General features: G+C 40.5%; 1 protein-coding gene across 1 annotated transcript in view; it reads left to right on the top strand.

The window, feature by feature from the left end:
• The window catches only part of frmpd3 (FERM and PDZ domain containing 3), a gene marked incomplete at its 3' end in the record, with an annotated part of 54,949 nt that overhangs the window by 23,303 nt on the left and 6,229 nt on the right, over window positions 1-25,417 (top strand). Inside the window, exons 6-12 of the mRNA XM_080416277.1 lie at window positions 9,925-10,032; window positions 12,910-13,041; window positions 14,792-14,911; window positions 16,530-16,666; window positions 20,730-20,856; window positions 22,035-22,124; window positions 24,570-24,749. Of these exons, the coding sequence (XP_080272403.1) occupies window positions 9,925-10,032; window positions 12,910-13,041; window positions 14,792-14,911; window positions 16,530-16,666; window positions 20,730-20,856; window positions 22,035-22,124; window positions 24,570-24,749 (894 nt within the window). The remainder of the gene's footprint in view (window positions 1-9,924; window positions 10,033-12,909; window positions 13,042-14,791; window positions 14,912-16,529; window positions 16,667-20,729; window positions 20,857-22,034; window positions 22,125-24,569; window positions 24,750-25,417) is intronic.

Here is a 25,417-nt window from a genome sequence, read left to right as displayed (position 1 = left end):
GATGTTGTCCCTGTTACCTGTATGTCACACAACAGTTAAGATGTTGTCCCTGTTACCTGCATGTCACACAACAGTTAAGATGTTGTCCCTGTTACCTGCATGTCACACAACAGTTAAGATGTTGTCCCTGTTACCTGCATGTCACACAACAGTTAAGATGTTGTCCCTGTTACCTGTATGTCACACAACAGTTAAGATGTTGTCCCTGCTACCTTCATGTCACACAACAGTTAACATGTTGTCCCTGCTACCTGCATGTCACACAACAGTTAAGATGTTGTCCCTGTTACCTGTATGTCACACAACAGTTAAGATGTTGTCCCTGTTACCTGCATGTCACACAACAGTTAAGATGTTGTCCCTGCTACCTGCATGTCACACAACAGTTAAGATGTTGTCCCTGCTACCTGTATGTCACACAACAGTTAAGATGTTGTCCCTGCTACCTGCATGTCACACAACAGTTAACATGTTGTCCCTGCTACCTGTATGTCACACAACAGTTAAGATGTTGTCCCTGCTACCACTAAGTGACTGTCACTTCCTGTCACTTCCTGTTTCAGATTATTTTGGGCACCCCTTCTAGGATGTGTTAGGATGACCCAAGGGACATATGTGCCAAATTGTATGCTTTTTGGAGATTCTATAGGCTTTTTGAGTCAATCGCCAGCACTGTAGGCGGCCATTTTCAATTTAGTCAATAACTCACTTCCTGTTGAAGACTTTTTTGGGCACCCCTTCTAGGATGTCTTAGGATGACCCAAGGGACATGTGTGACACATTTTATACTTTTTGGAGATTCTTTAGTTGTCTTTTGAGTCAATCGACAACACTAGGCGGCCATTTTCAATTTGGTCAATAACTCACTTCCTGTTTCAGAATTTTTTGGGCACCCCTTCTAGGATGTCATAGGATGACCCAAGGGACATGTGTGCCACATTTTATGCTTTTTGGAGATTATTTTGGTGTCTTTTGAGTCAACGGTCAACAGTTTAGGTGGCCATTTTGGATTTTGTCCATAACTCACTTCCTGTTTAAGATTTTTTTGGGCACCCCTTCTAGGATGTTTTAGGATGACCCAAGGGACATCTGTATCAAATTTCATGCTTTTATCCGCCGCGTAACGATTTTTCACTTAGTACCCCCTACTATCAAGATTTGTTGTCAAGCCAATGAAACCATGGAGCTTGAGTTAGGGCTCTTGCTCACTGAATCACTATTTTTCATCAAAAATTGCACAAAACATGACCTCACATTATGTCAATCATGTTTACACACAAGCCATATATATATATATATATATATATATATATATATATATATATATATATATATATATATATATATATTTATATATTATAATATATATATTTGTTCAAAATATCAATTTGTATATATTTTTGGTTAATTGCCCAGCCCTAGGCATGACCGTACTGACTTTAAAAAGCCCCATGGTTTACAGACCCATTTTGAAGCCACTTTTCCGAATTCAAATCCGCCATCTTTGAACTTCCGGTCCCGAAAAGAAACCGGGAAACGACATCTAGGCCTATTGGTTGCAACCGCAGCGAAGGCGGGTCTTCACTCGGTACAACCAATAGAAGCCCTAGAAGCAAACCCTACTTTATCATTAATTAAAAAATGACTGGGACCATAATTTACTAAAACGCATATCATGATGATTTAAACAAGACGTTAAACTAGCGACTGAAAACATAAAGCGTTTATGAAAATGTTACTAAGGCAATACAATCAGGTGTAAAGTCCGGCCAAAACCTGTATTGAGAGTAAATCCTTCTGGAGCCTGCAGGAGGTAAAATAGCGGCATCTTCTGGGCCACTAATGGGAACTGCACGCTTAATGGAGATTCAATGAAATAGGCTTCAAATCCAGCGGAGATTGCTTGCCACCTGGACTGTAGGCCATGTACTCATGGGACATGATGTGGAGTCACTTGAACAACACACACTCAGGCTTAATCAATGCTGCGTTGTGATCAAACAAACCCTGCTGGGTTTAAGACGCGTGCTAGCTGATAACACAAGCCTAATAATAACAGAAACCTCATCATAAAAAAAGGGAATCATTCAGGGCACAACTCTGACACGTTCTTTTGAGCAAAGATCCAAATGGGAAAAGAAGGAGTGGTACTGTGTAGGCGAAGCGACAGACGGGGAAACGGATCAAAGCGCTGCAGCGGCTCTTTAAAGGTGTCATTTTTCATTCCTCCTCACAGAGTACAGCTGTGCAACAGTTAAATAATTGATAATTGATTTTATAAAAATAGGGGGGGAGGTCATTTGAAATTCCGCTTTTATTTTATTTTTAATTGTGAAAATAGCTCTGTAGCTCTGTTAGATTGCGGAAATAGCTCTGTAGACTGTAGATCAATGGTTCTCAACCTTTTAATTATCAAGGACCCTTGTTTATTATGCATTATAGGCCATGGACCCCCATGTGATATCAATTTGTCCTCTGGGAGCGTAATCTACACTCAGTATTAATCTAACTAGAGCGTATATGCTCTCAGAGTTACAGGACCCATAAGGGTCCATTTTGGACCCCTGGTTGGTCCCCGTTCCCGCACGTTGAGAAACAGTACTGTCGACGAAGCGACAAACCCCAGCGCGGTTATTTAATGCTGCTGCAGCCTGCACGAGTACCATTTGAATCCATTAAGACCGGGAACGCATCTGTGTCATTTTTAGATTTCTTTGGCTATTCAAAAATAGCAGATATACAAGCTCGTCGTGCGGCACCGAGTGCTATTTTGAAGATGAGGAGCATATGGCTCATGGATATGGACTACCAGGTCCATGCTAAGCCCTGCTAAGCCCTGGATTCATCGAGAATGTCATTATTACTACCCATGGAAGCCCGAGCCTTCCAGGCTATACCTGTCAATACGGAACACAACCAGGAATCAATATCACGTGTTGCTAATGCCAGTGGTGTAAAGTAACTAAGTACATTTACTCAAGTACTGTTCTTAAGTGCAGTTTTGAGGTCTTTTTTTTTACTTTACTGGAGTGTTTCCAATTATCAGTACTTTTACTTCTACTCCACTACATCTCAGAGGCAAATATTGTACTTGTACTCCACTACAATTATTTGACAACGTTAGTTAGTTACTTTGTAGATTTAGATTATTATTACAAAACATTAAAGTGGTTAAATACATTAACCACTTCAGCCCTATATACATTTTGGCCATTTGAAAATTGCCGATCTACAAGCTCACAATGCGTCGCGATGCGACGAATTGTGAGCTTGTAGATCTGCTATTTTCGAAAGATTTGAATACATTTTATACATTTGAAAACATTCTGCATAATGAGTACTTTCCACTTTTGGTACTTTAAGTACATTTTGAAACCAATACTTGTGTACTTTTACTCAAGTGGATTTTTTACTTTCCCTTGTAACAGAGTAATTCTACATTGCAATATTACCACTTTGATAACTTAAGTAAAAAACGTGTTTCCACCACTGGTAGTTGAACAGTTTAAACTATCACATAATGGAAATACTCAAGTAAAAGAAAAGTACCTCTACTTAGTTACTTCCCACTACTGCCATGTGTGGGGTTTGGATTAGACGGGGGGAGAGTGGTGGTCCCTATTCGCCAAGACACCACGCCACACCGCGGCAGCTGCAATGAATATTTAGAGTAACGAGCGGGGGGTGGACTAATCCATCCTCCTCCTCCTGCTCTGATTCCGTCTTGTAGTTGTAAATCTCATTGATCAGGGTCTGGAGCCAAAGACACGTGGCACAGCATGGGCAGAGACCATGATAGTGTCAGATGTGCCCCGGCCCCGCAGTGAAACGTTTAATCACAAGCTAACCCTCCCCTGTGATGCGGGGCTGCTGCTGCTGCTGCTGCTGCCGACTGCCATCGATCGGGAGGAAGACCTTCTTATCAGCGCGGGCCACCTAACCTGCACACGGACCATTATCGACACGGAGACAGAGAGAGAGAGAGAGAGAGACATAGAGAGAGAGACAGAGACAGAGAGAGAGAGATTCTCATATAACACCTCATTTCACCGTGTGTCAAATCGGCTCCATCTCAACCCTGCAGCTTGTGCGCTCGCCTTGGCCTGATGGCGTTGGCTGGCTGGTAATGGGAAATAGATAGACTCGGCTCAATGCTAAGTCACCAGGAAAACACAGTGGTGTGTGAGCACAGCGCTCTGTGTCAACGGGGTCGATTTGACGAGACTTGTCCTTTGCATGCTGCGATGCCGGTTTCCCCCCCTTTTCACAAATCCCCCCGTCGTTCGATAAAAATGGTGAAATAAAGTGTAAACGGTGCATTTGTGCAGTGCCTATATCCAAAGTATTTTAAAATGTGCGTTACATTCACACACACACACGCACACGCACACGCACACGCACACGCACACACACGCACACACACACACACACACGGCAGAAGAAACCATTCAAGGCAGCAGCCAGGAGCGGTTAGTGCTTTCGCTCCAATCGGAACCTCTTCCTCCGCTACATAGCTCCGAGATGAGGTCCCACACAGCTCGGTGCCTGTTGGGCGGGACATTTTAGAATGTTTTCCACTATGCATGATTCCACTATGCATGATTCTTACCCTTTTATACCCTTTGGATATATCGTATCCAAAAAGTAAAGGTCGTCCCCCCCTGCTCTCAGATGTTTTACATTTTAGCGAAAAAGAAAATCTAAGCGACGGGTTGAAACAAGCGTTTAAATCGCTTTTTTAGTCAGCCTCTGGCCATGTTTTCCCAATGCAATCTTACGGGAGCAGTACTGCGTATGCGGACGGGCGTTGACTGGCCACAGGCTGACTAAATAAGCGATTTAAACGCTTGGTTCAATCCGTCGCTTAGATTTTATTTTCCGGTAGAAGTTAAAACATCTGAGAGCAGGCGGGACGACCGTTACTTTTTGGATACGATGTGCGGAAAAGGGTAAGAATCATGCATAGTGGAAAATATTCTAAAATGTCCCGCCCAACAGGCACCGAGCTGTGTGGGACCTCATCTCGGAGCGGTAGCGGAGGGAGAGGTTCCAAATGGGGCTATTAGTGGTTCAGTCTTACGTAAGGCACTTCGACACTAACGCAGGGGGAGCCGGGAATCGAACCGCGAACCTTCTGATTCCCAAGCGGGCACGGCTTGTCTACGTCTTGAGCCACTGCCATCCCACTGTTTTTAGATTTAGAGAATGACAATGAATGTGACTTTAATCCCGTCACTGTTAAGGCTATGAGGCGGACCCCAGCACTCCTAAACCTTGTTCCTATAGCTGTTTTACAGACATACTAATTACTTTATTCAACCTTACTGTCAGTGATGGAAAAAGTTATGCAAAATTTACTTGAGTAAAAGTACAAAAGTATTGGTATCAAAATGTACTTGAAGTACCAAAAGTAAAACTACTCATTATGCAGAATGTATCCTTTCAAGTTTTCAAATGCATAAAAATATTTTGAGAATAACAGATCTACAAGCTCACAATGCGACGCATTGTGAGCTTGTAGATCGGCTATTTTCAAATGGCCGAAATGTATATAGGGCTGAAGTGGTTAATGTATGTTTTGTAGTAATAATCAAAATCTACAAAGTAACTAGTAACTCAAGTTTTCAAATAATTGTAGTGGAGTAAAAGTACAGTACACTATTTTCCTCTGATATGTAGTTGAGTAGAAGTAAAAATACTGAAAATTGGAAATACTCCAGTAACGTAAAAATATCTCAAAATTGTACTTAAGTACAGTACTTGAGTAAATATACTCACTTACTTTACACCACTGCTTACTGTCTTGCCAATCACGTATACAGTATACCAGACTAACTGACTGTAATGCGAGTTCATGTAACTCTTGAGGCCGTCATTCAGAGAGAAGAAAAAGAGCCTGACAGAGGAGTATACTGTATCTGATCTTCTGATCAAAGCAGAAACCTCTCTTCTTGTGCCTCCACAAAGGAACCCATAATGCTTTGAATGCATTCAATCCCAGCATCCAATTATCCACATACAGGTTAGATCCGGCATAATATCAGTGGTTCTCAAAGGCCGCCATAACTCTGAGCAGTGGTGAGAAAAGTACTACATCTTTACTTGAGTAAAAGTATCAGTACTGCAATGTAGAAACACTCTGTATTTTTACCCAAAATGTACTTGAGTAAAAGTACAAAAGTATTGGCATCAAAATGAACTTAAAGTACCAAAAGTAAAAGTACTCATTATGCAGAATGTCCCGTGTCACAATGTATAGGTCTAAAATTATTTTGAAAATCTACAAGCCTAGTTGTGATGCGACGCGTTGTTTTGTAATAATGTAATAATATTTTGTAATAATAAGTCTACAAAGAAACTAGTAACTAAAGTTTTCAGATACTTGTAATGGAGTAAAAGTACAATATTTGCCTCTGAGATGTAATGGAGTAGAAGTAAAAGTATTGAAAATTGGAAATACTGCAGTAAAGTAAAAGTACCTCAAAATTGTACTTGAGTACAGTACTTTAGTAAATGTACACCACTGACTCTGAGAGTGTACAGAGTGCACTGTAGTAAGAACCATGCACTGCCCTGTGATATACCATATGTGCTGGAAAAGCATAATATGGCAGAGTTTTGTCGCCAAGCCCCGGTTATAAAATGTTATGCCCTATCCTAACAGAGAGAGGTCATTTCAACGATAAAACCCGGGATTCGAACCGCGGTCATCCGCATGGGAGACCAAACATCTAGCGCTGAGAGGAAATCCGCCCTTTGACAGGGGAGATATTTCGCCGATGAGCTTCGGGCAGGGCTACCTGACACCAGGGTCTAAATGTCTGCTTTCTGCTTTGGCAATGTAAACGTATGTTTTCTCATGCCAATAAAGCCCTTTGAATTGAAAAATTGAATTGTCTAAATGTCTATGGAAGAGTATGGGAGACCACCTCCGAACCATTTTAGATAGTGCTAGTTATTATATTGTATTAACATACTCTACCATACAGATGAACTACTCATATTGTATTAACATACTCTACCATACAGATGTACTAGTTATATTGTATTAACATACTCTACCAGATGTACTAATTATATTGTATTAACACTAGAGGTCCCGGCTGGCCCCGAGCCGCGCACAGGGCTCTAGTAGCCAAATGCACAGTTTTAACTCGACAGACACAGGCGCGAGGCTCCCATGTGGTACGCTGTCGACGTTTCGACACGCAAACCAAAAGCGAAAGCAACAGCGGTGTTTGTTTCGAGACGCGAAGCGAAAGCGAAAGCAAACCGAGAGACGGATCCATTTCAATGGCCGCCGCTTCGTTTTTGCTCGGCTGTAGTCGCCTGCACTCGCCTCGGAGGACCCGGATTAACGACACAGACACTCGCCTGCACTCGCCTCGGAGGACAGACATGGCACAGCCACGCATGCGCACCACTCCCAAATGTAAGATAGGATACTCTACCATACAGATGTACTAGTTACATTACATTGCATTGCAACATATTAACCCTGTCCACATGACCCGTGGTGTGGTTTAAATCCCCAGAAAAATCATCCCAATAATATTGTTCAATAATGTATATCAAGTATTCATCTCTCCCCAAAATGTCCACAAAGGAGCTTTACAGTACCTGTTTCTTTCTGCTCTATTTTTGCCCTCATTTAGTATTCTAAATCTACATGAATTATTCATTCATTGATCCACCAGAAGAGTGTGGGTATCCACAGGACGGCCATAGCTGAGTGGGTAGAGAGGCCACCTGGGAATCAGAAGGTCCCTGGTTAGCACCCCGGCCCCGGGTCTATGCGTCGAAGTGTCCCTGAGCGAGACACTTAACCTTGTAACTGCCGCCCCCATAGTGCCCGCTGCTCCAATGATTTAGGACTGGGTTAAATGCAGAGTTCTGTCAGATAACTCACGAATACATTGAACCAATATTACAGACCAAATATATGAAACAATATTATAGAATGAGAATACAAGAGTGGATGTAATATTTTATTTTATTTTGGCGTTCAGGTTCAGCTACATTTTTTCTCCCTGCTCAGCATAATTAAGACAACCATCATTAACCTTTAAGAGCAGGGAGATAGATATATAATAACAAGCCCCCATGGGGAACAGAACCAATAGCAGAGCCCACTGGTGGTGCTGGGGTGGTGGTGGGAGCAAACGCTGCATGACAACACCTATGACACAAAGCAGACAGAAGACAGATATAAGTGAGCTTAAATAACCCGCCCGATTGGACAGCTGACTGGCACGTCAGTGTATGATGTACTGTATGGGTCTGCATGACGCTGTAAACAGCCACATAGAATGAGACTGGATGTAACCTCTCGAGTGTATCTGCCAGAACTAACTCGCAGGCTACGCATAATTTCCCCAAGAGCGGGGAGCATGTTACGAAGAGCAGCGGTCCCCAAACGTTTTAGCTCAAGACCCAAAAGAGAAGTTAGACATTTACCCGGGACCCAAACTAGTGAAAATAGCAGATCTACAAGCTCACAACGCGGCACGAAAAGATCTTCTATTTTCGCTACTTCTTAATTATTATTATTATTATTATTATTTTTACGGAAATGTATTCGATTTTTTTATTTTATTAATCAAATTATTTTTGGAAATTTTTGGAACAGTTTTTAAATGATGAAATTTTTTTATTTTTCTGTTGATTATTTTTTTTATATATCTTTTGAAATAATATATATTATTTTTTAAATTTAAGAAACGAAAAAGGGGATATTTAATCGCGACCCATAAAACCCATAAAAACCAAACGCACCATATAACAAAAACAACAAGCCAGTCACTTCTTCACTGGCGGACCCGTGGTGGTGTCAGGTTACAGGGGAGCGCCTGTTTTGACGCTGCATTTAGCGAGGCCCTGATTGGCGTTCGGTGTGTGACGTCACACACACACACACGTCTGAGCTGCGCACTTAAAACACGATTGTTGGAGGAGTGGGCCTTTAAAATAATGTTTTATTCATTATCCACTTGAACCATAGCGTCCCTATTCTGGGACAAAACAAGAGTTTGGGTGTAGAAGGAAATACTAGAAGATCTAGTATATTCTACTACTAGATGATCTAGTAGTAGCAAGTTAAGTATAACAAGGCACACAATGGTCGCTCAGCTTAGTGTGCGTTCTCTTGTATTTCCTTTGTTTTGTAGGCTACTGTGCAAGCACTGCTGAGAGTGTGTAGTGTTGTATTATTGTGTGTTGCATTATGTATTTCTATTAAAGAATTTTGCCAACATACTGATAGTGTTGCTTTGACTGATGTATCTCCATCATGCTGTATATCTACTGTACTTTTTTCTTGCCCTGCAATCTGTATTTTAACTGTACTGTACTTGTACTGCTGCTGTCTTTGGTGGCTGAATTTCCCTCTTATTATCTTATCTTATTGAGCCCTGGGGGACTATAATGCTCAATGAAATATATAGATTTTAAGGGGTTAAAATACGTTCTGGATTGCAGCTTTAGAGGGCCATTTCACTTTAAAACACGGGGTCATTGTAATATCTACCTCTGGCTTTTGTGTGCACCGGCTAGACAGTTTTGAAGTTGCTTGATATTTATTTAAAAAGGCATGTGCTCCTCACGTCGTCATTCACAGATGAGGTTCAGAATGGTTACGAATGGCAGCGGTTTTGTCCCGAGGAAAGACATTGACCTTTTCTGGCTCGTTCTCACACACGCACACGCACACACACACACACACACACACACACACACACACACACACACACACACACACACACACACACACACACACACACACACACACACACACACACACACACACACACACACACACACACGTGCATACGCACACACACACGCACACACACACGTGCATCAAAACACTGCGGAAGGAAGGGTTGTTTTTCACACTGTGTTTTCTCACCTCTCCATCTCTTTCAGACAATGCTCAAGGACGATTCCTTGCTGCTCATACCAAATGTGTTGAAGGTGTTCCTAGAGAATGGACAGATTAAGTCCTTCACGTTCGACAGCCGAACCACTGTTAGGGTACGTATTCACCCTGTTAGGGTACGTATTCACCCTGTTAGGGTACGTATTCACCCTGTTAGGATACGTATTCACCCTGTTAGGGTACGTATTCACCCTGTTAGGGTACGTATTCACCCTGTTAGGGTACATATTCACCCTGTTAGGGTACGTATTCACCCTGTTAGGGTATGTATTCACCCTCTTAGGGTATGCATTCACCCTCTTAGGGCAGTGTTAATTTTGTTGACTAAGACTAAGACTAAAAGCCTAAGATTTTGATTTTTAGTTGACTAAAGACTAGACTAAGACTAAACAATTTCAGATGACTAAAATAGGACTAAATTGTGTGTTTTTCAAAAGACTAAGACTAAGACTAAATCAGAATTTGCTGTCAAAATTAACAGTCTTCGGTTATGTATTCACCCTCTTAGGGTATGTATTCTATTCCCCCTGTTAAGGGTATGTATTCACTCCTGTATTCACCATTTAACTTGAGTACAAAGGTATTGACATCAATAGACTTTAAATTACCGAAAGTAAAAGTGCTCATCATGCAGAACGTCCCGTTTTCAGAGGTTTCTCTCAAAGGTTTTTCCGAATTTGTCAAAGTCTTTCAAAAAGTAGCAGATCTAAAAGAATGTCCCTATTAATGACATACAACAATGCAGAGCGCAGACAGAGGAGTCATTACTGTCTGTGACTCTCCTCCTCCTAGACTCATTAACTCTATTAGATTTCAGAAATCCTTTCCTCTGCTGCAGAAATGGAGCAGGCCTTTAAAGAGAGCCTGTCAGCCTAATTCAATAGAATTACAGTACAATGCCGTCGCTGTCGCTTTGGAAACCTCGTACATCCACAACAGTTACTTTTCAGGATAATGGAAAAAAAAGAACCTGTCTTCCGATGAATCCAATGTAGTCATTATTTAGTCACCAGCTCTTAATTGTTACTTTTTATTGGTTCAATATTTATTTTAAAAAATGACATTCTTAATCACTTTCACGTTCACTTATACAGTATATATATCGTCTCTGTCGGGTGGAAACCTCATATGTCCAAAACTGTTCAAAAACATACTTTTGCTGCTTTGGTGTCTGCTGTAGTATGAACAAGTATCCTCCTATAATTCTACAAACCTCTGTCTGTCTGTGCTGTGCGCACAAAAACGCCCGGTTCTCCTTAGTGGCTGGACCAATTGATCTGAATCAGAGTTACTACACACGCCAAATCTTTGCACAAGCTCATAGGGCGGCACTCGGTGCCGCGCTATGAGCTTGTATATCTGCTATTTTTTAATAGCCAAATAAATCTTAAAATGACACAGATGCGTCCCCGGCAGGATGCCAGGGCAAAGAGCAATGCATATGCCCTGCATGCTGTTGGTCGATGGTGTTTTACAGCTAAAATCCATAGCATTGTGTATCACCCGTTATTGATTAGGCCTAGTTGGTCTCCCAAACGGATTCCTTTAATGTGAAGCCCGTTGGTCGATATAGTTGCAACCAAACGTAATGTAAAGGACGGACTATATGACTTCTAGACAGTGAGCTAAACATTAGAAACATGGTGTTCTCAGTGGTGTAAAGTAACTACGTGCATTTACTCAATTACGGTACTTAAGTAACATATTGGCAAATATTGTGCTTTTTACTCCACTACAATTATTTGAAAACTTTAGTTACTAGTTACTTTGAAGATTTTTAATATTATTACAAAACATACATTAACTACATATATATATATATACTTTGGCTATTTGAAAAGAGTCGATCTACAAGCTCACAACGCGTCGCTTTGTGAGCTTGTAGATCTGCTATTTTCAAAAGATTTTTTATACATGACGAACTTGTGAAATGGGACATACTGCACAATAATGAATACTTTAGCTTTTGGTACTTTAAGTATATTTTGATGCCAATACTCTTACTCAAGTAAATTTTTGAACACTTTTACTTGTAACAGAGTATTTCTACATTGTGGTATTCAGTATTTCCACCACTGGATTCATGGACCAAATATTACCTTAAAATGTATTGCATACAAGATTTGTATTGTTTAAATGTTTAAAAACTTAAACTCAACTTTTTTTTTTTTTTTCAAGATTGTTTGAAATGGTTGAAGTATTAAACTGATATTGATGCTAGGTTAACACATTTCACTAGGGACCTAGAACCACTGTGTTAGAGGCCGTGTGTTGCCCGATCCTCCTCATAATGAGACTGCACCTCAAAGTACAAGTGAATATGGTTTAACCCCCCCCCCATGGGAGCACTGCGGTATGACAAGTCCATTGTTCTCTATAAAGCCACTGAAATTAAAAGGCCCACAGAACAATAAAAGCACGCGGCGTAGAATGCTGTAAGTGTTTTTTTTGGCCCACAGAACAATAAAAGCACGCGGCGTAGAACGCTGTAAGTGTTTTTTTTGTCTCTCCCCCCCCCCCCCCCCCACCACGTATAAATATGATTGGTGCAACACAGTAACCTGCTCTGCCATGACAAAAGAAAATGGCATCTATTCAGCCACCTCTGTCTCTCTCTCTCCCTCTCTCTCTCTCTCTCTCTCTCTCTCTCTCTCTCTCTCTCATTTCAAATCAAAGGGGATTTATTTTGTCAAAGCAAAACTGGAACAGAGCAATCGAAACAAAATGATTTATGTACAATTAATTGAAACCTCTCTGTCTGTCTGTCTGTCTGTCTGTCTCTGTGTGTGTGTCTCTCTCTCTCTCTCTCTCTCTCTCTCTCTCTCTCTCTCTCTCTCTCTCTCTCTCTCTCTCTCTCTCTCTCTCTCTCTCTCTCTCTCTCTCTCTCTCTCTCTCTCTCTCTCTCTCTCTCTCTCTCTCTCTCTCTCTCTCTCTCTCTCTCTCTCTCTCTCTCTCTCTCTCTCTCTCTCCAGGATGTAATATCCTCTCTGCAGGACCGTCTGTCTCTGCGTTACATCGAGCATTTCTCCCTGGTCCTGGAGGCCGGAGGCCTGGAACACGACCAGAGATTACATCTACTGCAGGACAACCAGCCTCTGTCGCATGTAAACACGCACACGCACACACACACACACACACACACATGCACACGCACACAGACAGTGGTGGAAAGTAACAAAGTACATTACTCAAGTACTACTATTTTCAAAAGATTTTATACATTTGAAAACTTGAGATAGAAAAATGAGATATTCTGCACAATGAGTACTTTTACTTTTGTACTTTAAGTATATTTTGATACCAATACTTTTGTACTTTTACTCATGTACATTTTGGATTCCAGACTTTTAGTTGTATTTCTATATTGCAGTATTGATACTTTTACTTAACCTTAAAATGTTAGTACTTTTTCCACCAGTGCGCGTGCGCGCGCACAGTCGCACACACACACACACACACACACACACACACACACACACACACACACACACACACACACACACACACACACACACACACACACACACACACACACACACACACACACACACACACACACACACACACACACACACAGCGGTGGAAGAAGTGCTCAGATTTGAGTAAGTAAAAGTAACAATACCACAAGGTATTATTACTGTGTTACAAGTAAAAGTCCTCATTATGCAGAATGGCCCATTTCACAATTATTGGATTGTAATTAGTAATGCATTAGGGTGTTCATCACTTTAATGCTGCAGCTGGTATAAGGTGGGGAAGAATGTAATGACTTAATGTGCTGCTGGGTAGCTTAACCTTTAATAATACATCATCATTTATCAGTCCATATGTTTTGCATTAATAATCTAAATCTGCAAGTAACGTAACTAACGCTGTCTAATAATTGTAGTGGAGGAAAAAACTGCAATATTTGCCTCCAGTGGTGAAAGTAACTAAGTACATTTATTTAAGTACTGTACGTGTGCAGATTTTTTTCATTTGCCCAGGGCGCCAAAGACTTGCGCACGTCCAAAACGGTGTTTCCAGTGTTTACCACTAGATGATCTATAGAGATCATGTGATCACAACATTTTATGCTCCATCTGCTTCCTGGTTAGCGTCTGCAGAAAACACCAATTATTGTTATTGCCTCCAATGAGTTGGTTGGCGCTAGCTTGCCACCATTGGTGTGTGAATGTGGGAAAAGTGAGGACGGCTGGCGTCAACTGTTGCTTCACCTCCCAATGTCCCCCCCTCCCCTCTGTATGAATGAATGAACCATTGTAAAGCGCTTTGAGCACTTGGAAAAGCGGTATAAAAATGCAATTAATCATTATTATTATTATTAAGTAAAAGTATCAATACTGCACTGTAGAAATACTCTGCTAGAAGTAAAAGCTGTGTTCAAAATGTTACTTGAATAAAAGTACAAAAGTATTGGCATCAAAAGATACTTTCAGTACCAAAAGTAAAAGTACTAAATGTTTGAAAAATGTATAAAATAGGGCTGAAGTGTGTATGTTTCTATCATAATTTATATCTGAAAAGTAACTAAAGTTGTCAAATAATTGTAGTGGAGTAGGAAGTACTGAAAACTGGAAATACTCAAGTAAAGTCAAAATATGTTAAATTGTACGTAAGTACAGTACTTGAGTAAATGTACTTAGTTACTTTACACCACTGGTTTCTATCCTGTTTTTTCTTCCTTTCTTTCTTTCTTTCGTCCTTTATTTCTTCCTTTCTTTCTTATCTCTCCTGCTCTCACTCTTCCTGTGTCCTCTCTCTTCTCACGGAAACACCAAAACGTTGCTTCACACCTGTCAACCTGTGATATGTGACGAATCAAACTGATTGTGCTCTCATGCTGTGTCTCAGGTGGTGCACAGAACCTACTTCCAGGGGATGAAGTGTCTGTTCCGCATCTGCTTCTTCCCCAAGGACCCGGCAGACCTGCTGAGACGGGACCCCGCTGCATTCGAGTACCTTTATATTCAGGTAAAAAAAACATAAAACACTGGCTTACAGGCAGTGAGTGTTGCCAGATTTTGCTAGAGAAATAAGCAACCAGGTCCATGAAAACAAGCCAAAAAGAAGCGACTGTTAGGCCACATGAGCACTTTAAACCGATATGCATCAGTATTTGAAAATAGCCGATCTGCAAAGCTTGTACATGTACATATTCAGATGGGGGTCTGCGGAGAAAATTAAATATATTCATGTGGGCGTCCTTGACATGCAAATGTTTGAGAACTGGTTTTAAAAAAAACAAAAAAAATAGGAAGCAATTTCACTTTGAAAAAATAAAATAAAAATAGCTCACAAGCAAGATCACAAGTAGCTGAAAACTTTCAGCAGTAGCTCTAAGCCCACAAGTACAGTAGCTGATCTACAAGCTCACAATGCGTCACTTTGCGATGCGTTGTGAGCTTGTAGATCTTGAGCTTGTAGATCAAAAGTAGCTTGCAGAGCTGCTATTTTTGAGCCACACTCTTGGACAACAAAGTTGGGCATTGATTTACGAGGGAAAAAAAGAAGAAAAACCATAAGAAGTTTAAATATGGCTCAACTATTAGAGGTGAAGTTCACTGGCTTACAGGCAGATGTGAGGTGCAGTCAGCCCTCATTTTGATGCTGAAGGAGAGCAATCTGCTGCTGCCGGAGGAGAAGAAGAGAAGAGGACGCCAACAGGGACCCAATCAGAGAGATATCACAAGCTGTTCCGACTCGATAAAATCACGTCTCTGCTTTCAGCACATCATGTTCGTTCTGTCTGATTCCGAGGGAGAGTGAGATGCGTACAGTAACTCCCGTCACCATATGACTAAACCCAAAATACGATGTGATCATAATCAGACTGGGTAACGAAATGCGGTTCCAAGTAGGGACTGAATCAGAATCAGATTTATTTGTCACATCACAGGTTTACAGGTGTAAATCGGTGGGTGAAACTTGTTTTTGTGGAAGCCCAATCATTTTTGTCGTTTTCCAGGAAAGAAAGAAAAAAAATGGGGTGGGGGGGGGGGGGGGGGCAAAGAGCAAGGAGAAAAATCTATATCAAAGATATTTACATACATAGCATGATAAACGGTATGTATGTACAGTACATGAGGTTATAAGGTGCAAAAGAGTGGCAACACATCGGTCGGTCAACATAGCAGCAGGTATGGACACGAGGTTAGACAATAGACATAAGGTTTTTCAGTAGTAGCCCCTAAAAGATGGAACAACCTTCCCATATTAAAATGGCCCCTACTGTTGATACTGTTAATTCCCGCCTTAAGTCAAATTTTTATACCTTGGCATTTAATCCAGCTTGAGAGTTTTGTGGTCTCTGCCTAGATTCACTTTCCGTTGACGTGTGTGTTTTTGTGTTTTATAGTGTTTTATGTTTCTTTTATCATGTTTTTATTTCTTTTGGATGTTTTGGTTGTTTTGTGCAGCATTTGGTAACCCTGTGTTTGGAAATGTACAATGAATAAAGTGGATTGGATTGGATCTAAAAGATCTTTTTAAAATAATTTTGGAACCAAAATGGGAAATCGATAAGAACCGGAATCGATAAGCAGAATCTGAATCGATGAAATCCTAACAATAACTGCCCTGTCCCCCGCAGAGTCGCAACGATGTTATCAAGGACCGCTTCGGCGTGGACTGGAAGTCTGACGTCACGCTGCGATTGGCTGCGCTTCATATCTACATCACTGTGTCCTCGGCCCGGCCCAATCAGAAGATCTCCCTCAAACACGTGGAGTAAGTCTGCCCCGCCTCCAAGCTTAAAGGAGCCTTCAGAAGACCCTCACAGATAGTGTACACACAAAGTGAAGACTCACATTTTTCTTTCTCTTTTTTTTTGTAGCCAGTTATTTATACCACTTTTTTTTCCTCTCAATTTAGTCGTTATGCTAGTTAATTCCTTCCACTGCTCGTCATGTTGTTACTACCAGTGAGGTGCCCCCACCAGGAGGATGTAGCGTGCAAGACAAACAATAGGAAAGCAAGACATGCTACCTCCGCTTTACTTCCTGTATCTGTGTGTCGTAGGTGGTCACCCCCATAGATATATATAAAGGCTAGATGGCTCAAGGGGGCGTCGCAAGCATAGCTCAACCGCGGCCATCTTGGGACGGTCATTCATAACATTATGTCTATGGTGCATATACTTTGAAATAACCATAGCGTGCTCAATTTTCATCCGATTTTCAAACGGTTTGGTGTGTTGTAAACACCAAAGATGTAGTTATGATACTGCATACTTATAATTATAATCATGTGGTTTTTTTTTTATAAATTAAGTACGCAGTATCATAACTACATCTTTGGTGTTTACAACACACCAAACCGTTTGAAAATCGGATGAAAATTGAGCACACTATGGTTATTTCAAAGTACATGCACCATAGACATAATGTTATGAATGACCGTCGCAAGATGGCCGCCATGTGGCAACGTCGTACTCCATTGGCCAGCAGCGCGGGTGAGTCATCTAGCCTTTATATATATCTATGGTCACCCCTTTAGGAGACCAGAAGTGAGTCTATTAATTCCAATGGGAGAAGTGAACGTGAACACATAGCGTCTGACCGATTCTTTAGCCCCATGGACCTTTAACTAAATACTGGGCCCATTCTTCGCAAGCCAGAGAGCCAAGTCAGAGAGACAAATCAGAGAGACAAATCAGCAGAAAATCTACTTTGTTATCGATGTTTCTCTGTCCAAACAATGCACTCTCGAGAGATCTACCAACAGGAATCATAGGATTTTTGCAAGATCTGATGTTAAAACGTTTTTAAATATTTAAAAATGTTTCACATTTTTCCAGATTTTTGAAAATAGCCAATGTATATGGGGGGTTAAAGTGCTTCAACTGATTTTGGTTAAAGTGTTTAAACTGCCCCCCTGCGGGTCCTCGGACCGCACTTTGAGAACCACTGCTTTTAGTCCATGAGCCAGACAAGATTTAATTATCGAAAGAGTGGGCAAAACCATACCTATATTAAATTGTTCATAGGGTCAATACGAGTAAATAAATATATCTCCACAGGAGCAGCTTTTTCATGGTTATCACACATTTTGTTATTTTCCCCATACGTACATGACAGGTGAAGAAATGACAAAATTTTTAAAAGAGTTATCATAATGAAACTTCCTGAGTTGATTACTTACATGAAGACAATGATTTATCGTATTACAAGTTTTCTGAAATTGTATATTTAATATGCAAATTAGGCATTAGGAAAATATGCCTGCATTTGCATAACTTTCCAGAATCAACATTGGAACATTGGACAAAGCCAGAGTCAACATTCTTATTTCATTTTGTTAAGATGTTGGAATCAAAGGTTTTTAACGAGGGAATATTCAATATCTGGCTCAATTGTGGGGCTCTGGCTCATGGACTAAATGTCTAATTTGCATATTTAAATATACAATTTCAGAAAACTTGTAATACGATAAATCACTGCCTTCATGCAAGTAATCAACTCAGGAAGTTTCATTATGATAACTCTTTTTTAAATGTTGTAATTTTTTCACCTGTCATGTACGTATGGGGAAAATAACAAATGTGTGATAACTATGAAAAAGCTACTCCTGTGGAAAGGTTATCATATATTTATTTACTCGTATTGACCCTATGAACAATTTAATATAGGTTTGGTTTTGCCCACTCTTTCGATAATCATTGCTCAATTTTGGGGCTCTGGCTCATGGACTATTTACCCCTTGCACCACCTGAGCACCCTCAACACGTGGGGCAGGTCTGCTGCCTCCAAGCTAAGTGAGCCTCAAATTAACCTGCCCGATATTACACGCCCCAAGTGAAGAATTACATTTTTCACTTCATTAACAGTTTCTCAGCTCGCTCTATTACTCATAACCCAGTTTGTTCATTAAATAATATCTAAGTGATTAATAATTAACTGGTCCGGTATTAAAAAAAAACTGAAATTACTCAAGGATAATTCTCCATTATGACAAGCGCACAAAAGAAAATCCTTTGCTCGGTGAAATTACCTTCTCCTTAAATTTGTTAATTTCATCCTCAGAATCCCAAACTGGCAACTCATTATGCCTGTGCCATCTCATCCACGGAGCCACAACAGGCTCCATTGTGCTTGTAACAGTCTTATGGTGGTTGTGTCACGCCAGCTGAGGGTGTACAGGCACGGGGGGGGAGGGTTAGGGGTGATTTATACTTAGTTGCGCAGCGGTTTCGCACACTGTGAATAGAGCGTCGCAGTTCCCGCCCACTTCCTGTTTGTTTTGGTGCCGGAAGAAAAAACTCAATGCATTTTTCCATTGACATTTCCAAAAATATTTATATCTATTAATTTAAGCCTCGAATCAAGCCATCACGAGATGACATGAATCATGACCATAAAACGTTTTTTTCTGTGATTTTTTTTTATTTTATATTTAATTATATGATATACTATATTTAATAAATACCCTTTGTTTTGCCGTTTTCAACAAAAAAAAATCACAGAATCAAACGTTTATGGTCATGATTCATGTCATGTCATGATGGCTTGATTCGAGGCTTAAATTAATAGATATAAATATTTTTGGAAATGTCAATGGAAAAATGCATTGAGTTTTTTCTTCCGGCACCAAAAAAAACAGGAAGTGGGCGGGAACTGCGACGCTCTATAGCTGATCTACAAGCAATCGCTTTGAGCCTGTAGATCGGCTATTTTTGGATGGATGGATGGAGGGATAAGTAGGTAGGTAGGATGGTACTAGGTAGCAGTGGTGGAAAAAGTGCTCACATATTTTACACATAAAAGTATCAATACTGCAATGTAGAAATATACTCTGTTACAAGTGAAAGTCCAGAATTCAATCGCGACATTGTGAGCTTGTAGATCGGCTATTTTCAAATGGATGTAATGTAGGCCTATATAGGGTTGAAGTGGTTAATGTATGTTTTGTAATAATAATCAAAATCTACAAAGTAACTAGTAACTAAAGTTTTCAAATAATTGTAGTGCAGTAAAAGTACAAAATTTGTCCCTGAGATGTAGTGGAGTAGAAGAGAAAGTATTGAAATTTGGAAATACTCCAGTAAAGTAAAAGAAATACCTCAAAATTGTACTTAAGTACATGTATTTAGTTAGCTGCGAGCTTGTAGTCCTACATCTGCTATTTTTTAAATTTGTTTAAAGATATCGGAAATGTCTGGAAAATCTTCTGGCACAAAACCTTTACAGATGAGGGTCCACGGCCAAATACAAATTGGGGGGTCCTTGACTAGAAAGGGTTTGAGACCCACTGCTTTACACACCCCTCTGCTCCTCACAGTGTTGATTTTGACAGCAAATTTTGATTTAGTTTTAGTCATAGTCTTTTGAATAAAATTCCATTTAGTTTTAGTCATATTTTAGTCATCAGTTTTAGTTTTTGTCTAGTTTTAGTCGACTAAATATCATCATATTTTAGTCGACTAAATCTACAGTTGATTTAGTCGACTAAAGTGTATTTTGGCGGTGCCTTGATGGCGTCGTAATGGCTGATTTTACACTTGGTTGCATGTTGAAAATAGCAGATCTACAAGCTCATCTGCTATTTTCAGAGCGCAACACCCGAGCGCAACCAAACATAAAATGACTTGTCTTTTAGTTCTACTGGATCTCTGCTCCACTAGATCCCTCACTAACAGTTTAGTCGAGTTTTTATTTGTTGAAAGAATTGTCAATAGTCTTCGTTTTTGTCATCACAGCTTAGTTTTCATTTAGTTTTCATTTAGTTTTCGTCAGTGAAAAAATGTCGTCATAGTTTTAGTTGACAAAATCAACACTGGCTCCCCATGTTGCAGGAAGGAGTGGGGTCTCGAGCCATTCCTCCCGCTCAGCCTGCTGCCCACCGTCAAGGAGAAGAACGTGTGTAAGACCCTGTCCCAGCTGCTGAAGACCTACCAGCACCCTCCTCCGGCAGGCAACAAGGTGCTTCTCTACAGTTTGACCTGTTGTTGTCACCCCATGGGTGACACTGTATGTTGTCGTTGTTTTGAGATCGTCATATATCATATAAACTGCTCAAAAAAAGTTCGGAAACTTAACTTCGGTCAACTATATCTTCCCTTTAATAATACCAATTGGTATTGTGTTTTATATCATTTTTATCGTTGATTAGTCACCTTTACAACGAGGTACAGCTTGTAAGGATCGGGAATTCGTGAAATGAGCAACACAGCTAAACATGTGGGTAGTGCCTCCAAAAGAATTGCCAAAATCACCCATTATGCTTCTGTTGGTTATCACTCTTGTTTTGAGCAACCTGCCAGCACACACCTGCTGAGAGGTGTGTGACTGCTTCACAGGTGACTGAGCGTTCCCTTGTGGGAGGTTTTATATTTCTGCTGTATTCCTATTAAAAATACATAATAACATATTAATGGCTGTTTAGTGTACAAAAAATCAATTAAATGAATTCCAAAATTTTTTAAAAGTATTTCATAGATAAACTTTTAAGAAGTAGTGAAAATAACGCAATGTTTATGGCTGTTTAGGGGTGTACAAACCCAGTACTTCCTATATGATTAAATCAAATAAATACTTAAAACTATTTTTTCAGATGGGGGTCCATGGCCAAATACATATCAATTTGGGGGTCCTTGACATGATTTTTTTTTTGAGAACCACACTGGTGGTAATCTCTCAAGAACAGATTCTGCTGTTTTTCCTTCTCATTTGGCTATGGGTTCCCAGATTGCACTGGTGGTGGTGTGTGGCTTCATCGGTGGCTCAACAGTGCTCCCATGTGGAGATGTATGGTATTGCCGTGGATGAGAGCATCTCTGTGTTTTAAAACAGTCGTTTTCAACCTTTTTCATGCCAAGGACCCCTAAATTGAAATTCATTTGGCCGCGGACCCCCATCTGAAAATGTTTTGTGCCAGGGGCCCCGCAGAAGCAAAGATTTGAGTTACAACTGTTCGCTACGAGCTTGTAGATCTGCTATTTTTGAATAGCCAAAGCTAAGTGGTTAAAATGATTGTGACGCTATGTTAACTAATTTAGCTGGGGACCCCCTGGTACCCCCCCCCCAAGGACCACTGGTGGTCCCCGGACCACCACTGTTTTAGAGCATCTCTGTGTTTTTCTCATGCTGTGTGTTGACAGGTGCCTCCGCTCCAGGGAAAGCTGCAGTACATGCGCGTACTCAACGACCTGCCGCCGTTCGGTGGGCTGCTCTTCAACACTGTCGGACTGGTAAATTATACTGTTGTTTGCACCTAAAGCCCAACATTATTCCAGTCAAAGGGAAATACCACTAATTTTCAACATTGAGCTATGTCATTAATACACCTTAGAGCTGTTGTGTGGAAATAAGAACAAAGTCTCCCCCGTTCTGTGTTGCCTAGAACTGGAGAATTTTTGGGTCATGTGATCAGTGACATATGGACGGTGTACTCTTAGGCTCCGCCCTCTAGGCTGCCTCATTCACTAGATTGTATTAATCAAAAGTTCAATGTTGAAAATGAGTGTTATTCCCCTTTAAGTCCGACACTTTGATCAAGATGATAAACCATGGCTATTGGAATGATGTTGCGTTCAGTTTGTACAAAAATTGTACACTCTCAGAGTTATGATGGTCAAGGGCATAGTTCAGATACACAGATATAACATCATATGCAACTTACAGAATCAGACATTTAACATAGAGAAGACCAAGTGTTTCTCAAACTTTTTGGGGCTCAGGCCTCAGGGCACCTTGCCTGTAAATAACTTTTTCATCCACGGCACCCCTGAATAACACTGTTACTTTATAGCACCTTACATTTATTATCATACACATACATCATATTACAGGACATGAATATGTAAATCTTTCCCCCTGAGATACAGTATATGTCACGACTCTCACGAGGAAAACTTCATGAGAATATCCGTTGCCACTTCCCATTAGGACGTAATGAAAATAACTTTATTCTTGACATTTAATCACATTCACCAAAAATAGCCGATCTACAAGCTCACAACGCGTCACAATGTGATGCGTTGTGAGCTTGTAGATCGGCTATTTTTGGCAAAAACAATTGGTGCAGATGGAAAAAGAAATACAGTGCAGGTCAGTTTTACTAAGTATAGAGGGTCTAGTCACTATATTGGTTAAATTGAAGTTATACTGATAAATTCCAAATATCATCAAAGTATTCTGCGGCACCCCTGGACTTGTGTCATCATGGCACCCTAGGGTGTCACGGCACCCACTTTGAGAAACCCTGACCTAGACGCCACAAAGGAGGCTGGGGAGGTGGAGGGAGTTCACTGACAGGCTGCCGGAACGGTGCTGTGACCAAAACTGAGCATGAAGTGGAGGTACAAGGTTTCTGCCGGACAGAATATACAAGATATACAAGCTCACAGCTCACAGCTCACAGCGCGTCACTTTGTGCCGCGCTGCGAGCTTGCACATCTGCAATTTTCTTTTACATTTTCGAAAAATCTTGAAAGTGTGAGAACTACTGATTTAGAAGGCATTTCGTCGCCTTGCTAAACTAATGGCCTATGTAATTTTAAGTTTTTCAGGAAAAATAAAAAACTGATCCAAAACAAAACTATATGATATTTCTTAATCATTTCACCCAAAATATTTATAACAAATTATGATTATTTAAATAAGAAGAAATAACACTGTCTGTCAGTTATGTAACATAAGAGATTTAAATAGGTTTAAATAGGATTAAATCTGACTTAGGCCAACATTTTTTTTACAAAATGGCCTAAATCAGTAAATAATTTGGCAAAAACCATGTGACCTAGGCCAAAAAAAATCCTATTTTGGCCTAAGTCACACTAGGGAGTTAGGCCATTATACTAAAAGGGGAGTGAACAGCATGATCCTTTTCAATTAGGAGATGGGCGATTTTACCAGAGGTGGCCATGCAGTGTCATGAGGAGCTGACTTAGGCAAAAATATAATTTTCCTCAAAAAATGATTTAGGCCATTTGTTTAGCAAGGTGACGATTTGTAGAATCGACCTCAGGTCTTAATGGGTTAAGTTGCAGGTCAATAGGCCAATTCGTGCAGTTGTAAAAAAAAAAGAAAAAGGTAAATTTGCATGAGGAATGGCATGTATGAGTGTAGTCATTAATCAACACGAAATTAATCCAGCATAGGAAGACATAAGGGAAAGCGTTCCAGTGCGACAGGCCAGGCCCACAAGATGCATGGCTCTTTCTGCACTTATTGATTTCGACCTTTCTGATGAATCGACTGTTAAACAGAGTGGCTTTCTACAACGTAAAAAAAGCCATCGATTAGCTGATGAACAAACACACTCTGTTTTGGGGGGTTTGTAAATACCGGTGGTGGACAGTAACGAATGACTACTTTACTTGAGTATTGTTCATGACATGAGTAGTTGTACTTTACTTGAGTACGTGGTTTATTTTTTGGGGGGAGATCTGTGACTTTCACTCCATTGCCTTTCAAAGACAAATGTTGTACTTAGAAGTACAATATTCCACTGCATTTTTAGGAAAGGACCCATAAAAATGGGTATTCTATTTAGAAAAATAGCTAAATTAAACTTTTTTCATCCTAAATTGATATTTTTTTATTAAAATCGTTTATCGCTTATTTTGTATAATCAATTTCGACTATCAAAATGGATTAGTTTGATGAACCGCTGCACCTGTGTGTTTTGGCAGGATGAGAAACAGTCGGCCACCACTCTGCTGGTGGGCCCTCGGCACGGCATCAGCCACGTCATCGACCTGAAGAACAACCTGACCACGGTGCTGACCGAGTTCAGCCGCGTCGGCAAGATCCAGCTGTACCGCGAGAACCAGGGTGTGGCGCGCGTCGAGGTGGCCATCCACGAGGCCAAGGTAGCCCACTGCAACACATGTTCGACCACGACGTCTCTCCGCCACGTCTGATACCAATTAAACAGCGGTGGAAAAAGTACTGAAAAGTAGAAATACTCTCCAATAACTAAAAGTCTGGGTAATCAAAATTTACTTGAGTAAAAGTACAAAAGTATTGGCCTCAAAATATACTTAAAGTACCAAAAGTAAAAGTAGCCTACTCAGAATGTCCCATTTCACAAGTTATCATATGTAATCTGCTAATACATAGCAGATCTACAAGCCCACATCTGCTAATAAATCTGCTAATCTGCTAATAAATAAATCTACATAAATAGCAAATCAGTAATCATTGCTATGGAGTGCTTGTCCTCTTAAGGGGCTCTCCCCGTCTCCTCAGCTCTATAGTAAATAGAAAATACATTTTCAGGTCGGGATACCAATTTAATCCAATCAGGAGAGAGAACTCACACAGGTTGGAGGATAAGCAAGTGAAATTGGACGTGTTTAAACAAACAAAAAATTTGCAGACAAAATGGAAATGGAACGCTATAAAAAGTTATGCTGATTAATGGGTTCTCTCCTGATTAGATTAAATCTAACCCACTTGAAAATGTGCTTTCTGTTCACTAAAGAGCTGGAGAGACCCCTGTTACTGAACAAACAGTCTATAGCAATGCTTACTATCA

This window comes from Gymnoscopelus braueri (genome assembly GCF_963280865.1).
Source record: "Gymnoscopelus braueri genome assembly, chromosome: 20".
In the NCBI taxonomy this organism is placed as follows: domain Eukaryota; kingdom Metazoa; phylum Chordata; class Actinopteri; order Myctophiformes; family Myctophidae; genus Gymnoscopelus; species Gymnoscopelus braueri.
This window is presented reverse-complemented; position numbering and strand designations above follow the sequence as displayed.